Raw genomic sequence first — 19,693 nt, forward strand, 5'->3', positions numbered from 1 at the left:
AAGTGAAATGATGCTGATGTTGGCAGATTGTCTACATTTTGCCTAAAGTACAAAAGCAAAAGTACTCCCTTTGAAAACAATATTATGAACAATATTGATTATGGTAATTATGGCAAACATGTTCAGTAAAAATTAAGGGTCAAAGATCACTGTTGGTAAACGTGGAGCTGATTGTGCTAACAGTTGGTTAGTTATACATATTTTATATAATGTTGTGATTATTCGATGTGTATATATTATACTGTATGTGATGTTTTAAATAAATGTGGCTAATTGTTTTTTCTATGCAGATATATAATACTATAGAAATAGGAAAGCAGAACATAATACAGCAACATACAGTAATAGAGAAAACAGTGTTTGAAGTGTTTCAACCCACATACAGTCAAACTGGCCAGTTATCCTGAAGGAAAGTAGAAAAGATCAGAGGAAATGCACTGTCTCCACAGACGACTACAAAGACAAACTTCAAAGTCAAAGAGTAAAGTACATAAAGTACAGATATAAAATAGCAACATAAAGTAGGAAGACTTTTTATCTAATGCGATGCCACAAAGAGCACTTTAAACAGTTTTAAAATCATCATCGTGTAATATTACAGAGATGGAATAAATCAGTAAGGGTTTCAGCAATATGATTTGCAGCCTCTTCTAACCTAGACCAAACTTCACAGGAAATCAAATTGCTTTAAACCAGAAGGAACAAAAAGCTGAGCAGAACTGTAGCTGCTGCTTTGGGAAATGCTTAGGGTTTTGTCAGGTGGACATGGTGACTAGGTTTCAGAATTTAACATGCAATGTATATTACAGAACAATAAATATATCACACAAAATAACCTAATTCTGAACATTTAGTGCAAATTGAGGAGATATTGGCCTGATTGTTTAATCATGGCCTGTCAACATGGAGATATTTCCTCTGTCTTGCTACTATATTCACCAATCCCCACCACTCCACCTTTCCATGCAAAATTGAAATTCCCGACAGAGGCAAACCAATTTGTCTAAGAGTCCTGTTTGTGTCTTCCAAACAGGGTTTCCTAAGACAAACCTGGTCTATTGTTTGAGTGTAAAAGGTCCTTTAGAATGATTGTAGGGAGATAGAGAGCTTCTGAGAGGTGGGTGGAAGACCTGAAAGCCATATAAGGAGTACATTAGTGGCTCCAGTGTTGGAGGAAGCCCCCTGATCTGATGGTATCATTGCCTGAGGGAAGGGAATGTGAACAGAACAAATGCTATCAGGCTTAAAAACAGGATCCTTATCTCTGCCCATGAAATTCAGAGTAGCCCAAAGCACAGACATACACATAATGACACAGATACACCCACATACACAGGTATATAAGGTGTCTGGGGAGTCAGGCTAGTACTTGAACAACAACCATCAAACAGAGGCCACACAACAAAGTGAGGATGGCTGAAAAGAGAGCAGAGAATGGAGTTGCAGCCATGGCTGCTTGCTACCAGAGATTTGATCCTGCAGCGTATCTACAATATAACTACACTCCACCACGGGCTGATTTTGATAGAAAGGACAGCATTGTGCCTTGGAAACTTGCATGCCTCCATAGAGCTTTCACTGAAGGTAAGGAGCAGGGTAATGGGTCATAAAAACGTATTCCTTTTATTGGTGTAATTAAAAATTTATTGAAAATATGTACTGTATTTAGAATTAATAATTTGTTTCATGTTGTTTTAGGTCTTATATTCAATCATTCATTCAACTCATTCAACATTTCTCATTCTTACCACCTCAACAACTTGTTTTTTTTGCTACTATTTTGAAGGTTAACATATTGCCCACAGACTGGGCAAGAAGTGTCTCCTTTGTTATAAAAGTAGTACCCGCAGACAAATTCCACATAAGCACAGAGAGGATATGCAAACTCTACAAAGGATTTAGACCAGAAGCACAGGGCCCAAAGTTTTTTCCTTTAGATTCATCTTTACAAAAAAACTTTAATGATTTAATTAATCATTTAAACATTCAGTGCATACAGTTAATTCTGGGTGAAAGGTTTTCAAAATGGATTGTTTTCAGATTAAAAATATTAACAGCATGACTGTTACACAGTACAAATTATCCCATCTTCTGAAACACATCTTACCAGATTATAGAGCATCTGGCATCTGGAACTGTAGTACTAAAGAACTCTTCAGAGATCACTTGTGAGTCTCACACTCTTCTTGTCCACCTTTCCCAGGAGATGTGAATGGAGAGTTGCTGGTAGACATAGGATCGGGTCCCACGCTGTACCAGGTTTTGAGTGGCTGTGAAGTTTTCAACCAGGTGCTCCTCACAGACTTTCTGGAGGTCAACCGACAGGAGCTGAGGCGATGGGTCAGGGACGAGGGAAGCTGCAACCTGGACTGGACACCATACCTGCAGTATGTGTGCAAGCTGGAGGGACGACGGTATGGCCCGTTCGAAAAAAGAAATTTCTAAAACAAAAGGATAATGGTTAAACCCATAAACTAGGTGTCATAAACCAAAACATACCAATGCATTCATAAATATATTCATATTTGAATAAAAACACATAAATTAAGAAGATATACATTTTTTGCATATGACTCATACAACACCTCCACCAAATTGCTTTCCTTGGACAACTGTCTCTCCACATATCTTCACACACACACATACACACACACCAGTGATGTGATAAACTTATCGCTGACAGGCAACAGGCAAGAAACTGATCACTTCGTTTTTCCAGGTGCAACAAAAGAAGCCCTTAAGTAGTTGCATCAGATGTGCTTGAAACAAAACCTGATTTGCAAATGTGTGATGCTATGAACAATTCTAGTCAGGGGCTTAAATGCATCATTAAAAATTCCATTTTGTGTTGACATTGAAGGAACCACTTGTAACATTAGTTATGTTGAGTTATTTAAATTGTTTTTGTTTGATTTATTCATTGCAAACAGCTGGAGGTTTGTAAATTGATATGAGATGAATATTCTGAAAATGAGCATCATGTTTATGAGGCCACAATCCAGAGGAGAGAATATTCCAAGGACCAATGCCTCTGTATCCAGAAGTAGGGTTCACAGCCCTTCTGTCCTACCGCACTAATAAGTCATAATGGATGTGTGTCTCCCTCCTGCCTTGATGAGAGAGGGTTTAAAACAAAACTAGGCTTAAAAGAGTGCCCACAAGAGGAAGTGATGCAAGCTGTTTGGCCCAAAGAAGGACAAGAAGACACAATACAGTATATAAATGTGTCAACACACACAGAGACACAGTCAGAGCCTGTCCCTCATGTGGTGCAAGGAGTATAATTTTAAATGTACTGGATGTAGCATAGATTTAGGAATTTAGTATTGCCTGTATATACTATCCAGTACGTCATCCAAAAAAAAGCTCAATTACAATTTCCTTCCACATTTACATTTACATTTAGCCATTTAGCAGATGCTTTTATCCAAAGCGATTTACAATTGAGGTACAAGGCAAGAAAAAATCTAAGTCAAGGAGAAAACATCAAAGCAAAATCCTATCAGAAAAGTGCATTCACAAGATGCAAGTACAAGAAAGAGCTGAAAGATATATATATATATATATATTTTTTTTTTAATGAATTTAAGTGCATAGGAAGATGTGAAGAGTTCTGTTTTCAGCAGTTTTTTTGAATATTGGGAGTGAGTTTGCTGAGCGTGCAGAGTTTGATTATCCCCAGATTTCTGGTTGACTTAGTGGGGACAACCACTGTAGATCCAATTAAAGATGCTTTAATCTTTACATTTACATGATTCTCACAAAAACATATGAAACTTTTATCGATACGCATATGCTAACAGAGACAAATGTCAAAATAGCTTGTAATGAGATGAAATTAACATCTGTTCAGTGTTTCGTGTATATTTGTTTCAGCTGAGTTGTCTTAGATCCCTGCTTAATGTTGATAGTCTATTGCCAACAGTTGATATGTAGCCAAAATCACACCTTTTATTGGCTGCACTTCATTTGGCAAAGAGTCATTCTTGAGCATGTTCAGAAACCACACAAAAGAGAAAGGTTTGACATTTTGGGAAATATGGGAAATATGAAGCTACCACAAGGGGGTAGTTAACTGCAGCAGGTGCAAACTGACTATAACATAAATATTCTCATCAAACTCTCACCAAGAAAGAAACTAAGCATGATTCCTAAAATATCAATATATCATATTTGTGTCCTTTTGTAACTATTAATATTGTTTCTGTCAGACCTTCAGCATGGACAGAGAAAGCTGTAAAGCTACGTAAGGTCATCAAGGACATCCTACCCATTGATGTGCACCGCCCACAACCTATGGCCCCTGGTGCCGTTCCTTCAGCAGGGGCAGACTGCCTGGTGTCCTGCTTCTGCCTGGAGAGTGTCAGCCCAGACCTGCCCGCATTCACCAGGGCCTTGGGCCACATTGGGAAGCTCCTGCGGCCTGGTGGCCACCTCCTGTTAATCGGAGCCCTGGGTGAGAGTTATTATCTTGGGGGACCTGGGGTGAAGATCCCTGTTGTCCCACTGAACGAGGCGCAGGTCTGTTCTAGTTTGAAGGAGACTGGCTACACCCTGATCAGGCTGGAGGTTTACACACTGCCTCAAGACATGAGGGTGGGGGTTGACGATGTGACTGGGGTGTTTTTTGTAAAGGCAAAAAAGGACTAAAAGTAGAGAGAAAAATTGCATGAAAAGGCAAAGAGTAAAAGATGTTGAACGTCAAAACACTAAACTACACAGATAAAAATGGTTTAGCACAATAATCCATTCAGTAAAAGCAAAAATGGTGACGCTAATTATAATACTCATGTTTGTAGTTTTTTTTGGTCGGTTTGGTTGTTTTTGAGCTGGAAGAATGTGCATTAGTTGTAATCATTATTTATTTTATCAACATCACAACTGACCCTTATGGTGAAAATCGTAAGACAAAGATGTAAAAAAATATTTCTTATACCATTCTCATTTAGTAGCCCAGTATCTTCTTTACTGAGGCTGAATAAGTGTTTGACATTCTCTTTAGCTGTCCACAGCAAACTGCTTTCAGTGTTAGAAGCATAACTAAGCGTGGCCCCCTGCAGTTCAAACAAAGAGACTACAGCACCAAGAATGTAGAGCTTCAGTTGTTGTTTTAAGCATATTACATACAACATAGCCAAATAACCAAATATTTATGAATGATATATTTTGGTAAAACTATTGACTTCTTTTAAACTATCTTTTACTATTTTTTTTTTGCCTGTTCTGCTTTGTAATATGTGATGATGTGATTAAAGAAGTAATGTTACAACAATGCTTATTTTGTGTTTTCTAATCTCAAATGCAACCCCAATTCCAAATGTAAATAAAAACATCTCATCAAACCATATTTCATTCACAATAGAACTTAAAAAAACATATCAAATGTTGACCTTTTAACATTTCACGGAGAATTTTAGCTCCTTTTCAATTTGACGGCTACAACACATCTCAAAAAAGGTAGTAGAGCGTGATGTTTACCATTGTGTAGCATCCCCTCTTCTTCTAACAACTGTCTGTAAATGTTTGATGCAGGATTCTAGCTACATCAAAGTCCTGGCTTTTGTTGAGGGATTTTTTGTTTTATGATGTGTCAAATGTTTTTTATTGGTGAAAGTTCTGGACTCCAGGCAGGCGTGTTCAGCACCCAGAACCTCTTCCTGTGAATCCATGCTGTTATGATGAAATGTTATGATAAAATATGGAAGGTCTTCCCTGAAAGAGACGTTGTCTGGATGGGAGCATATGTTGCTCTAAAACCTCTATGTACTTTTCAGCAATGATGGAGCCTTTCCAGAAGTGTAAGCTGCCCACGCCATAGGCACTAATGCCCCCCATACCATCAGAGATGCAGGCTTTTGAACTGTCCGCTGATAACAAGCTGGATGGTCCCTCTCCTCTTTAGTCCACAGGACACGGCATCCATGGTTTCCAAAAAGAATTTCAAATTTTGATTCATCTGACCACAGAACAGTTTTCTATTTTGCCTCAGACCATTTTAAATGAGCTTTGGCCCAGAGAACAAGTCGGTATTTATGAATCATGTTCACAAATTCTTTGCATGATACAGATTTTTGTCTCGAAGTGTTCCTGTGCCCATGCAGTTATGTCCAGTAGAGAATCATGCCTGTTTTTAATGCAGTTCCAGTTGAGGGTCCAAAGATCACAGGCATCCACTTTTGACCTTTGGCCTTGTTCGCTGCACACAGAGTTGCTCTCCTTATTCTCTGAATCTTTTGATGATATTTTATTCTGTAGATGGTGGGATCTCTGAAATTGTTCCATAATTTTTAGTCACAGTTTGTCACAGATTGGTATTCTATTGTGGATAAAATATGAGTTGATGAGATTTGGAAATCATTGCATTCTCTTTTTATTTATGCTTTCATATCTTCCCAACTTTTTTGGAATTGGGGTTGTATTCTGCTGATATTTCATTATTGTCGATATTGAAATAGAAGGAGGCAGAGAGTAAAAGAACAGTAAATTAAAAATTTCATCCAGTAGTTTTAAAGAAATTCTGCAATTCTGTGGACTAATATTGAAATTTGCTGTAGTAATGGAGAACATGATGTGTTACTAAAAGTACTAAGCATTAAAAGAGAATTCTTGGCCAGTGTGAAATTTGAGGATAACAAATCAAATCATTATTGTTACCCATAGTAAATTTAGCTTAACTTTGAGTATATAAAGACAAATGTTCGTACTTAGTACAACCATAAGGTCTTATTATTATTGACCATTACATGCTATGCCTGTTGTAACTGAAATACCAATCACACTGTGTCTTTGCAAACAAAATATGCTCTGTACATTTCTACACATTAAATGTACATTCAAACACCAGCAGTTCATCATCACAGTTTTATTAGCAACACAAAACATCATTTATATACAGGATAGAGAATGGATCTTAAAAATGCATGTATTGTTTGGATTCCCACCAACAGTACAATCTCAACTATCCTAAACAGATCATGCACCTAATGGACACATTGCATGGGAAAATTTTGCAGTTCTCATACTTTTTGTGTCCTTGGCTAATTAGAATAAAGCGCTGGTTTCTTGGCTGACTGAGGCATGATTGTCCTCCACAAGCCTCAGGTCCAACTTGTCCTTATACTGACATTCTGCTCTTTTCTACTGTTTTCATCTCTCTCCTCTACATTAAACCTTTTTGGTTTGGTTTTGCACACATTCACAGATCCATTTAACACACACTCATTCATGCACACTCATGGTGCATACATTTACTATGCATGTGAATTCCCCACCAACTCTCTCTGTCTCTATTAGAGAAGTCTTCTTTTGTCATTCAGCTTTTCCTTCCACTCTTTGTTTGGTCTTGTCTCTATCTTGGCAGTAATGACCAAGATCAGCACTTTCTATTGCACCATCCAGTTGAACAGACTGATCCCTAAGTGACTTGCTTTCTTCTCTTAGATCTGACAAGAAATGGATTTTGAACATGTAAGCAAAATGTATATGGACTAAATGACAGAAACAGAGAAAGGCCATCGTGTTGCTCCTACCATCTGTTGTTGAGTCTATCAGCGGGCTCTTCTTCCCACATTCCTCCTCTTCCTCTCCGGAAAAAGTTTCTTCTTTATCCACTGTGGTCATGTCTAGTGAGGACAGGTGAGCCTGGGCCATCCTCTGGACAGCTAAAAATACAAATCAATATACAAAATCAATAAAGCAGCACAAAGACTGGTTTAATAGACAACAGGTGGTTATACAAAACAAAAAAACTGTGAAAACAATGTTTGGCCCCCATGGTGCTGAGCAGGTAGTGTACGGTGTATTTTCAGAGCTATGTTTTCGGTCATTATGAGTAGTGCCATGGCGTTTATGTTGTTATACTGTTTATGGACACTTTAAAGAGTAATTAACACCAGGCTGAATAACAATGTTTTCTAACTGATGTGTGTGTAACCAAACCACACTCAACAGCAGTGTGGTCCTGGAGTGCACACAATGAACTGGAGTTTGATCGTGTTACAGAAATTTAAAAATAAGAATTACAAAATGGAAAACAATGATTTACTATTTACAAAAATGTATTCTTCGTAGCCCAATAACAGCACCTCTGCCTATTTTGAAATATTCAGGACATCCTCTGGAAAGCTGGGTCAGTCCATGCTAACAACTTTCTTACACTGAGCTCTGTTAAATTAAAACGTGTTCACAAAGGGCTGGCTCTGACCTTGTTGACCCCTATGATCGCAAAATTGGCACTATTGCATACATTGTTGTGTTTATGTTTTTGTTTTATTATGTAAATCTCATAATCAGTTTAAAACACTATAAACAAATTGTGTGATTTTACAGAGGAAATGATATTTTTTTACTTATGCTGTAAATAAAAATATTTTACCAGCCTGAAAAGTTCAGGACTAACTCTGTACATAATTTCACTGGAGATCACCTGTTTGCTGAACAGAAAATTATTTAGGATAATAAAGCTATTGTAGATTAATAAAGTGAAATAAGATGTAGAATAATAAAGTTAAAGATGCTGTTTCAATGCATAATTGCACTGTGTCCCTCTGTAAATGGTCTGCACTTATATAGTGCTTTTCTACCTATTGGCACTCAAAGCACTTTACACTGCTTCTTATTTACCCATTCACACTCACAATCACACACACATTCATACACAGATGGGGGAGCTGCTATGCAGCTGGCCAACACTCACTGGGAGCAACTAAGTTGGGGTTCAGTGTCTTGCTCAAAGACACTTTGACATGTGACTGGAGAAGCCAGGGATTGAACCAACAACTGTGAGATTGGTGGACAACCGCTCTACCTTCCTGCGCCACAGTCGCCCCTCTCTGTACAGATGGCTGATATGTTATGTATGTTATATTGTAATCTAAAATACTAAACACATTATAAGAAGCAACTGTCATAAGTGTGTGTCAAATTTCTTCAAAAGATAAAAAAACTAAAACAAATGATATTAAATATATATTTGTAATCACTAGTATTGTTCGGGTGTGTGTTTATATTCAGGTGACTGTGTGCATCTCATAGTGTGTGTATGTGTAAAACCACATTGCAGCTGTGTGTCCATTTTATAATCCAGGATAATCCAACAGGCTTACAGCTGTCTCTGCTCCTAATCTCACATAACACACGCACACACACACACACAGACACACAAACACACACACACACACACACACACTCTTCCACTCTCTCACTGTGTTTTTTTGGATATGCACATTTCTAAACAGATATAGACCACATTGCCTCCCAAAATCTTTCATTTTGTGTCATCTGTTACATAAATCACATAAAACGGAAGAAATTCAAATAAAACAGTGTTTACCTTTAAGAGATGGCGGCTGGTAGGTGTGAGCCAATTTGGCTTGCAAACCTCCATTTTCTCCCAGCACCCACTGAAGAAACAAATCATCCAAATCATTGTTTAGAGATGAAGAACCGACTTTTTAAAATATATTCTAATATGATGTTTAGAGATGGAAAGGAGCATTACAATAGAAAAGCAGCAAGATAACTAAGTCAAATCTAAGAGACAAGAGGAGTACAGCATTTTTTTTTTCAGAGGGTGGGGGGGGTACTTTTGTTGTGCACCCACTCTCATCCCACCTAATACATTACTGTTTCCAATGTGAAATTCCAATATTTCCTAAAATATCCTCTGCAGCCCCCGCAGTGCATGCCGGAGAGTGCTACCTCATACAGACTGAGATTGATGGGATAGTGAGATTTTAGCAAACAAGAAAACATAACACTTCTTTGCACAGTGTATTCTGAAATAGTCAAAATGTTTTCATCCTTTAAAGGATTTTTGGTGTTGTCTCAAACACCCGCTGATCTACCTGGTGAGGGGCACTGTCTTCCTCTGGTGACGGTGGATCTGTCAGTCTAAAAAGCGTGGCTGGTGTCGGCCTCCGACGTCGAATCTTACCAAAGAGAGAGAGAAAGAGAGAGAGAGAGAGAGAGAGAGAGGGAGACTCAGCTAGTATCAGCTTGCATCACACCATGCTTTGTGAGAATTTGTGAAATTCTGTGAAAACACGAACAAGGGGTCAACAGTTACACGTCACAGCTGGGCAACAATGATCTTGTAATTCTTGACACTGTTTTACAACATGCAGAAGATTGTCATCCAGATTGATGCTGAATGAGGATTACATGTTGTCAAAAATGCTCGTTGGATTATTTAAATATGCTTAATATTTTACTGCATATTCTCATAAGTTGTTTCAATCAGTTGTTGCTTGTTCAATTTCTTTTTTTTTTACCATCAACTGCATGTTGACTTGTATATAAAACCCTCTTGAACAACCTGAAATCTTACTGTAAGACAATTACTCTCTTGTCTTCGCTGATGATGTTGGGTGCATTCGAGGTTGTATTCTGTGTAAAACAGTTTCCTAATGGGTGATATATTTGCATGTCTTTGTTGCAGCAGTAAAATGAATATAAAACAGAATTTATGCAAACATTGTGAAATGATCTTGAGAAGTTTATTACTGTTGCACAGTACATCAAATAATCCATTAACATTTAATTATCCTGAATGCATTTCTCAAGTTGCATCTAAAGTCAATTCTACCATCCAAAGCACTACCATTCAGGTGTTCAGTACACTTCCACATTTGCCAGGAGACTTGAATTTGGGAATTGAACTACTGACGCTGTGGTCCATGGATGATGGCTCCACCACATGTGCCACAGGAGCATTTCATTTTTTAATCAGTATTTGTTTAGTGTGTTATTTCCTGATTAAATGAAAGAATGATTAGAACTATTCTACACTGGGGAGCAGGGTGGTTTAGTGGTTAGCGCTGGTGCTTCACGCCTAGAAGGTCTCCAGTTTGAACTTCTGTGTGGAGGTCGCATGTTCTCCCTGTGCTTTTGTTGGTCCAGTTTCCTCCCACAGTCCAAAGACATGCATGTTAGGTTGATTGGTGGCTCTAAATTGTCATTGTCTGTCTGTGTAGATGTAAGTTTGAGTGTGAATGGTTGTCTGTGTATGTCTCTCTGTGTTAGCCCTGAGATTGACTGGCTTCTTGTCCAAGATGTACCCTGACTCCTGCTGTGATAGTCTCAAGCTCCCCGTGACAGGATAAAGTGGTTAAAGATAATCAATGGATTTGTCTTCCACAACTGTTTTATGTAAACTATTTTAAAGGCAAATCATGCTGATTATAAGCACAGCTGAGAATAAAATGACTAATTTTTGTTTCTAAGCTCACTTGGTTACATGTGACATCAATATAGGATCCAGGACAGATTTGTCACTTGCGGTATTTTGTCACAAATTGTATTATGATAATACAGTAAGATTATTGTGAAAATGAGTGGCTGCCAAGCTGAGAGTGTAGGCATAAAGTGTGTGGGTGTCTTTCACTTTGGAGTAACTCTTATACCCCTGCTGCCTCCCTCTGTGTGTTGAATTAATACATACATATTCATCATTCACACTAGAATGAAATATGCTGCCAAGGTGGGAAAATAATTTAAAATATGAATTACAAGATATCTAATTAGAGGTTATAAATATGTCAGTGTGAACATTTTATATGCTGCAATCCAATGAACGTGAGCAGTTTCACACACAAACACACACACACATGCATTTTATCGTATGCTTGATACTCTCTTCACTGTTACCTAATATTCAATGCATTAATTGGATGCTTTTAATACACAAAACAAAAAACACTGGGTGGTCTATAACCTTTCCGCTTAACAATTAAGGCCACACATTAAAAGTATAAATCTTTAGTTGTGTTCATACAATGCTTTCATTTTATAGTGTAGAGCCATAGCATGTTCATAAAAACATAAATCAAACCTACTGCTGACTTCTTGTTTCCCGATGAAGAAATCCTATAAAAAAGCTGCAAAAAGTTTTTAAAGTGGAAACTTCTCTGCATTTAACTGGACTAAATGGACCTAACTAAGGCCCTTCCTCATAGTGGAATGTGCACAATGACTTTATTTTCTCCTACTAAACCTCCAAAGTAACGGTTTTACCTGGATGAAAATCAAACCAAATAATCTGCTATTACTCCACTGTATATAAAATATAGGAATAGTGTATTACAGAAGTGGGTGAATGAGTGTTGTGTTTGTTAAATAAGGCCCTGTGGAGGTCAGAGCTCTTGGCCGTCTGTGGTAAAACGTGTTCTTGGCATCAGCTGTCCTTGCCCTTGCTTCAGGCCTTAGTCATCCACAGCTAATCTCTTTGGTTTTAATCAATCCGCTCATTCACCCTCTCATTTTCTTATGTGCCTTCTATTGCCTTTTTTTCTTTCCACATTATTCTTTCCAACATCCCACTTTATCTTTCTTCCCATACCTGTCTCTTTTTTCCATGCTGCACTGCTACTGTGGCTATTTTAATGCTAATTTTGTGGCTGTGTTTAACACAAACACACAAGTTGCTGACCGTAACACACAGTCAGCCCTTGATCCAAGCTTTTGTCAGCTTGTCAGGGCCCACCAACATTTCTTGCTTTTCTGGAGGAGTACCAGAGAAAGAAAAGAATGAATAAAAAATGTCATCCCACATACCATGGCTATTATCATCAGGCTGGCAGCCTGCACTGCTAAGAAATAACTGTAAGATAGAAAACAAGGAAGAGAAATGTCTTTGCAGCTGAAATTATGTACTGTAAAGGCATCTTTGGCATCTGACTGACAGTTTATCCCCCGGCTTAATTACTTAAGGTAATAATAATAATAATAATAATTAATCTAAAGGTTTGTCCACTATGGTTTTAACCTGGAAGTGATAATGATCTTTCCTCTCACAGATTTTGGTCATTTTGGTGGTTAGATATTTTGGTGTATGAACTCTTTCATGTTTGTGTACCTTACCAGGGAATGCTGCTACATGTATTCCTGTTGGATCCATGATGAAAGACTTGCAGAATGGACAGTTTTTAAATGTTAAGAGACTAATTGCCATAGAAATTTGAGTATTGTTTTAGCCCAAACAATCCTCAAATGTGTTTCTAAAGGAATATTCTGCCATGTCTATGAAATCAGACATGTGGTGCTGTTTAGGAAAGCAAATGAAAAAGTGGTTCTGCACTAAAATGGGTAAAGAAAGTAGTTCAAAGCACAGAGACTGCAATCTGGGTTGTGAGAAATATTTGAGTATCTATCTTGACTGATTTATAAGGTTGTTTTAACATCCCACCCCAAAATTAGCTTCCCAAACAGATCGCAATTGAAACCTACCAAATTCGCTAAAGATTTCTGACACTGCCCCAGGTCACTGTTGAAATTTCACTCTTGGGAGCACCATGCGATTGAGACATGGCCATCTTTGTTTGCAAAACTGGAATGCATTGATAATCTCAAATGAATTGGCTGTGGTTGGCTGAGGGATTGAATCTCACTGTAACCTTGATGACCTGTGAGGTCTGTTACCACTGCCAGATACAGTAGCGGCTCTGCATCCACACACTGCATGGGCTAACGTTATTCCTTGTTACACTGCACCATTTCACCAGTATTGTGTCTGTCCATGTCAGCATGTTTACCTGTTTTTACTTTAAGGGGGTTTAATGTAAGCTGCCATATACTCACCACCATTAATATATGATTAACAATGTGACCATTTCCGTTTTGGGATGCAATCTCATATTTAATATTACAAACAGCACTTTATTCATCACTTCCTCCGCTTCCTCCTCCTCCACTATACTCCTGCTGAAGGGCAGAGATGCCTCATCACTTTTAATAGCTCCAAAAACGGAAGCTGCACAGCTCATCTTAATCCCTGCGCTGCCCATACCCCTGCTGCCCAAAGACTAATATGCAACATTAAAATACAGAGTTCTGCAACGTCGTGCTAGACTTGTTATGTAACTGTCTGACATGCTCTGTGGCCGCAAGGCCGATGCTTCAGATGCCAGAGGGCATCAAAACAACGCTCACAGACTAAAGTTTGAGGCAGGATTTTTCACATTTTTGCCTTCGTACTACAACTGCTTTAGCAGTCTGCCAAAACACTGCAAACGTCCAAAAATGCACCCGACACACTCCTGAACGTCCCACAGTAATTGTTGATCATCGTAAAGCCTCTGATTATGACCCAAGTTCGACTTAGAGCCACCATCCGTAGCACAAGCTAAACGTTGCACTTACCATCTCCACCTGTCGCGGATCCAACTGGATGGGCACCGCAGAGGGTACAGAGAACTGGATCTTCCTCTTTGCATCCTTGTCTGCGTCTCCCTCCATCACGTCGGTCTCTGAGGGGAGCAGCGGGTCCATGGCATCCAGCCTGTCCGCTGTGGAGCCAAGCGCACAGATGTCCAAGTACGAGCCCAATTGCCCGGGTAAGCTGTATGACTCTCAAATGCAAAACTTTACTTTAAGTGTTTAAATACATGGGTCTCTCTATATATCAAGATCATTTAGCTGTAAGTGACCAGCGGCAGATCTGTTTGACAGCTGAGTTGTACTCGTCAGCCTGCTTCGCCCTCTCTCACTCCTCTTCCTGCCTCCCTCTGTGCTCCTCTCTCTCTCTCTCTCTCTCTCTCACACACACACACACACACACACACACACACACACACACACACACACACACAAACGTCCTGTTTATGTCTCTCACTCCTGGACCTGGCGTTGTGTAATGACGAAAGGAGACGACTGAAGGTGTTGGAGCGTGTGCTTTCAGATGTAATCGGAAACTTAGTTGAAATTCAAATTTGGCCCGAAAAGCAACTTCCCTTTATCCGAAAATAAGACTAAAACCGGTGAGACGGCTTCAATGTCACAAGTTTTAAACATGTCTTTGAATTATGACGATTTTAATAGTGTCATTAAGTTAATAATTTTATTAAGTTCTTAAGTTATAAGAATTAGTTTTAAAACCTCCACAATGGTTTGTCTAGTAAAGTAAAACGCCTAAATGGTGCTTAAAATAAAACTTTAAAACGGTCTCTCTCTCTATATATATATATATATTTATATAAAGCAAAACACTAATGCTGTAATGTAAAATGCTGGGTTTTGAAGTTTTTATTAAAACAGCATTTTGTCTCTTATAGCCTAATGAATTAGCTGTTATTGTAAATCTTAGTTGTATTTGTTTCACTCAATAGCTCTACTAGCCTTTTGTATCTACTTTACTATATATATATATATATATATATACAGAGAGAGAGAGAGAGAGGGAGCGAGAGAAAAGAGAGCGAGATTCTTCTACAGTTGCTACTTAGGCATCTACTGTAAACATGTAACAGGTAGTCAGCTGGGAAATTCATTACCATAGCAACAGTTTCTCTTCACATTGTTAAGTGTGGGCAATGCAGTAAGTGTAGTGCGTATGCATATGAGTGTGAGTTTGTGCTTACCAATAAGTTCGAGGAGAGAGAGATAAGTGCACACATTTATATTCAAGTGTAGGTCTATAACAAAAAGCAAAGGAAAGGGAGAATATGTACATAGGCTAAGACACAGCTATTGGTCTGACAACATAGATTAGAAAATTGTATCAGATAAATTCATTTGAAGTCAATGTACTGCAGGCAATTTGATGCAGGATCCTGACCATACACAAAAATGACTGGTTTATAATGATTTAAAATTGTTGTGCATTTTTATGTTTTTAAGTTACTGAGGAGAGGAGGATGGAGAAGGGAGGAAACACACAATAGTCAAGATGTTTGCTTGTGAGGAACGTCAGAGATTTCTTGGTATAATCTTACTGAGAGGTCATCCCGTAACCAGAGTTTTGGTCCCAGTTTCCCCAAAGCCGAGCACAGTTTCAACCCAAAGTGAACTTGAGAAACGCTCTGGATGTTGGCCAGCAGAACAGAGAGCTACTGCTGACAGCAGACTCAGACCCACTGGCAGAGGCCTCTTCAGATTAAAATTAAAGCTTCCACCTCAGAAATTTAAACAGCCCATCTGTGGGTCAGGTCACTTTCTCTTCCGCTGTTGTTCTTGAAATAAAAACATATCATCTGTGTTTAAGAATTTGCTACACTGTGCACAACAGTGTGCAGGCTTGCTATCATTTAAGGCTTGGAACAGAACATTTGAGCTTTTGCTCATTTGTAAATGCACAATATTAATCTCACAGCTAGTTGTTATTATGAGTATAGTTTTAAGACCACAAAAGACCAGTACAGTTTGTAGTTGCTTTGTCAGTCTGTTTTCCTAATTATTTGTTCTAAATGTTGACTGGCTTCATACATTTCAGAGTTACTTAGTGTTTGTCTTTGTGTAGTTGCCTACTGTGAACATTTCGGTTTATTTTTAGTAACTGGACAGTAATTGTGCACCTTATATTTATGTGTAGGATGTAGCGGAGGGCCTGTGTTTTTGATGAGATACAGCAGGAACAATTTGTCTGCTTGTTACTAGACTAAATAAACTATAAATAATGTGAATATTAGAATATGTGAATATTTTATACATTGCTTTTTTGTGTAGGAAGACCACTAACTTTAAGACAGTTTGCACTGTTTGAGCAGTACACCAGGGGGCAGCTTAGAGACTTCAAACCATCAAAGCAGGAACCAGGAAACTCTTCTAGCAGAGCATTTTGGAAAGGCTTACAACACTTCTTCTGCTTATATGGAAATTATTCTCATTTGGACACCTGTTAAAAGTGCGGACATCAAAGCACCAAAGTCATTCTGCTTATTTTTTGGAGGCTGCTCAAAGTTAACAGAGCAAACCCCAAAGGAGCTGAATTTGCCATCCAACACATAGAGCATTGTTTTGAAGCTGCCTTATAACTAAAGGGAAAAACTGAGAAATGTTGCTAGTGATCTGCAAGAGTGAAAAGGTGAGAGAGCTATGTTCACAGACTTTGTAGCCTTTATTTAGAAACATGCCATTTTAGTTTTTTTTTTTTGGCCACATTCAACACCTACAAGCAGCTCTACAAAGAAAATGAAGCTGTTAGATCTTCTTTCTATTTGGAAAATACTGTAAATAACCGTTTAAAGTAGTAAAATTGAATTTATTTCTGACTGATTGAACTGCAGTCATTTAGATTACATTAGATGTATTTCCAATGGCATCTCTTCACAGAGAGCAGGAGGATAAAGATACATGGTCATAATGAGCCCAGCAATCTGTGACCCCTGCATTAAAGGTTTCAACTGCAGTGCTGGAAACCCGTGGCCATGGTGGAGTCTGGCTGTGAAGCAGATTCCATCTTTTCTGTTATTGGACTTTAAGTTAAGAACCAGAAACACAGCAAAGTTGCCCGAGTATTTTGCTGAAGATATGGGGCCAAAGGAAGATGTGTATTGACTGCTGATGTATTACTTGACCTGTAAGTGTCTGGTTATATATACAGATAAGTTCACTGAGTTACAGTATGTTTTAACTCAGATGACTATACCTGTAACTGAATACTTCAAGAGAGAAAGATGTCCATCAGTGGTTTATCTGAAAGATGTTCAACATGATGCTATGGTCAAAGATGAGATGTTGATTTGCTCATTGGAACTGATATGAAAGTGAAAGTGGGAGCTGATGTAGTCTTATGGACGTAAAATAAATGTTTTATTTTCTCTGTCTCTACCTCTATTTCTCTTGTTTTGAGTAGGCAGATAAAAGACCTGCATCCACTGGGGGGAGCAAGAGAAGCAGCGGGAAGATCTGTTTGTTTGCTTGCCACTGGTCTGAATAAACCCCATGAAATGTGAAGGCCTTTTCCTGCATATGTCTTTCCTATTTCATCAGTGGCCTTTTGATTTTTAATTTTCCTTAGGTTTCATCAGTAACTGCACAGTTTCTGTCAATGACAGGTCAAGCATTGCTGTCTTCTGCAGTGTCTTTGTTCATATCACCACTAGGAGGCGCGATCTTAAAACAATCCTCATGACCAGACATTGTGCAAAGAGTGTCTGAAAATTAGGTGACTGGTATTGTACTGACTCAGTAAATTCTGCAAAGTCACCTAATAAAAATAAACAGAAGATGTGAGCAGGGTGATGAACAGGGTTTAGGATATAGAGGGTCAGTTGTATAGATACTGTGATCAAAATATGTAATGTTGGCACGTTACTAGAAAGTGGAATATTTTCTACAACAAACTGTAAACTCCACTCCATGACATTCTTTTTTACTGTCAGACATGCATTCGCTTGGTAGAACCAGTAGATGTCAGCCACATGCAGTTGAACAAACCGCATAACCTGAGACAAGAGCTGCCTGGCACTGTGTGAGCTCAACCATTCAATTCAATGCTGTCCAGAGGACTGCTTTTATTTTAAGGGTAATTATAAATCTCAGGTCCAAGCATTTATGATACAAAGGTTAGCTTGTTAAAAAAAAACTGTAAACTATGAACCAATACAATAAAACATGCTGTGTTTTCTGGGTTTTAATAGTTTAAAAAAACATATTTTTTGGCACTTTAGCACCTTGCTAAAACTGGGTTGATCCTTCCTTTTGCCTTCGGAAATGCCTTAATTCGTTATGGTATAGATTCAACAGGATGCAGGAAACATTCCCTTGGAGATTAATTTCCCAAATTGACATGATAGCATCGCACAGATGCTACAGTTTTGTTGGCTGCACATCCATTGCGCGAATCTCCCGTTCCACCACATCTCAAAGGTACTCTATAGGATGGAGATCTGGTGACTGCAGTGCATCTGAGTGCAGTGAACTCATTGTCATCTTCAAGAAACCAGAGATAAGATTAAAATATGGATGAGCTGTGGTCATAAACAGAGGGACACAGTCAATGACAATACTCAGGTAGGCTGTAGCATTTAGGCGATGATAAGAATGTGACAAGAAAATATCTTCAACCCCAATTTCACCACCACCAGCATCCTGAACTGTTGACACAAGGCAGGATAAATCCATGTTTTTTTTAATGAAACTCTGAATGTCATTGCAGAAAATGAGACTTATGCAGGCAGTGATTTTTGAGTCTTCCATTGTCTAATTTTGCTGAGTCCTTGCGAGACATATAGCTATAGTGTGTGAAAATCCCAGTAGTCCCGATAATACTCAGACCAGCCCATCTGGCACCAACAACCATGCCACATTGAAACTCTCCTTTCTCAACCTTTCATTCCCATTCGGATACTCGTTTTAAACTTCAGCAAATTGTCTTGATCATATCTACATGCCTAAATGCATTGGGTTACAGCCGTTTGATTAGCTGATCAGATATTTGGCTGAGTAGATATAAGGAGTTGAACATGTGTGCCTAGATTGTAGCATGAAACACAGATGTATTATAGAGAAAGAAAACCTTAAAAATTAAATCAACATTATAATGGGAAAGTGAGATCCAGCTCCTTATCAATCAAATGTCATTTAGATTTCTAGCTTGTGGTGATGACAAATGTGAAACTGGATATGACCAGTTTTGTCTTTAGCCATGAGCTTTAGAAATTGTACAACTATATGCCCATTAAGCTATTTCAATACAATCAATAATTGGATTCTTTCTTTTGTTTTTTGTTTTTTTTTGTCAAACTGGTTAAAAGGCTACTGTTGACTCAGTCTGACCATCCTTTACATCTGTATTCCTCACAATGCTAACACACGGACTCCATGACAGTCTTCATCCTCTGATGTTGTTATTAAATTGATTTGACTGCATTTGGCTGAAAATGTTGAAGTTGCCGGCCCCACTAACTTGATGATGACGATAATTATGTCTCTCTCTGTTTTTTTTTCTTTCACTGCCCCCCAAACCCCCACCCCTCCA

The 19,693-nt window shown here is 38.5% G+C and overlaps 2 protein-coding genes across 2 annotated transcripts; one reads left to right on the forward strand and one right to left on the reverse strand.

The window, feature by feature from the left end:
- Window positions 1–1,353: 1,353 nt before the first annotated feature.
- On the forward strand, window positions 1,354–6,741 carry LOC137106041 (phenylethanolamine N-methyltransferase). Its single transcript, XM_067489042.1, has 3 exons — window positions 1,354–1,584; window positions 2,204–2,414; window positions 4,212–6,741. Exons 1-3 carry the CDS (start codon window positions 1,413–1,415, stop codon window positions 4,648–4,650), a joined length of 822 nt encoding a protein of 273 aa, XP_067345143.1. The 5' UTR covers window positions 1,354–1,412; the 3' UTR covers window positions 4,651–6,741.
- A 106-nt stretch (window positions 6,742–6,847) lies between these two features.
- Window positions 6,848–14,566, reverse strand: LOC137106042 (protein phosphatase 1 regulatory subunit 1B-like). Its single transcript, XM_067489044.1, has 5 exons — window positions 14,137–14,566; window positions 9,846–9,929; window positions 9,332–9,401; window positions 7,530–7,661; window positions 6,848–7,442 (listed from the first exon to the last, which is right to left on the reverse strand). The coding sequence occupies exons 1-5, from the start codon at window positions 14,263–14,265 to the stop codon at window positions 7,309–7,311; spliced, it is 549 nt and encodes a 182-aa protein (XP_067345145.1). The 5' UTR covers window positions 14,266–14,566; the 3' UTR covers window positions 6,848–7,308.
- Between the last annotated feature and the right edge of the window lie 5,127 nt (window positions 14,567–19,693).

This window comes from Channa argus, chromosome 20 (genome assembly GCF_033026475.1).
Source record: "Channa argus isolate prfri chromosome 20, Channa argus male v1.0, whole genome shotgun sequence".
Lineage (NCBI taxonomy): Eukaryota > Metazoa > Chordata > Actinopteri > Anabantiformes > Channidae > Channa > Channa argus.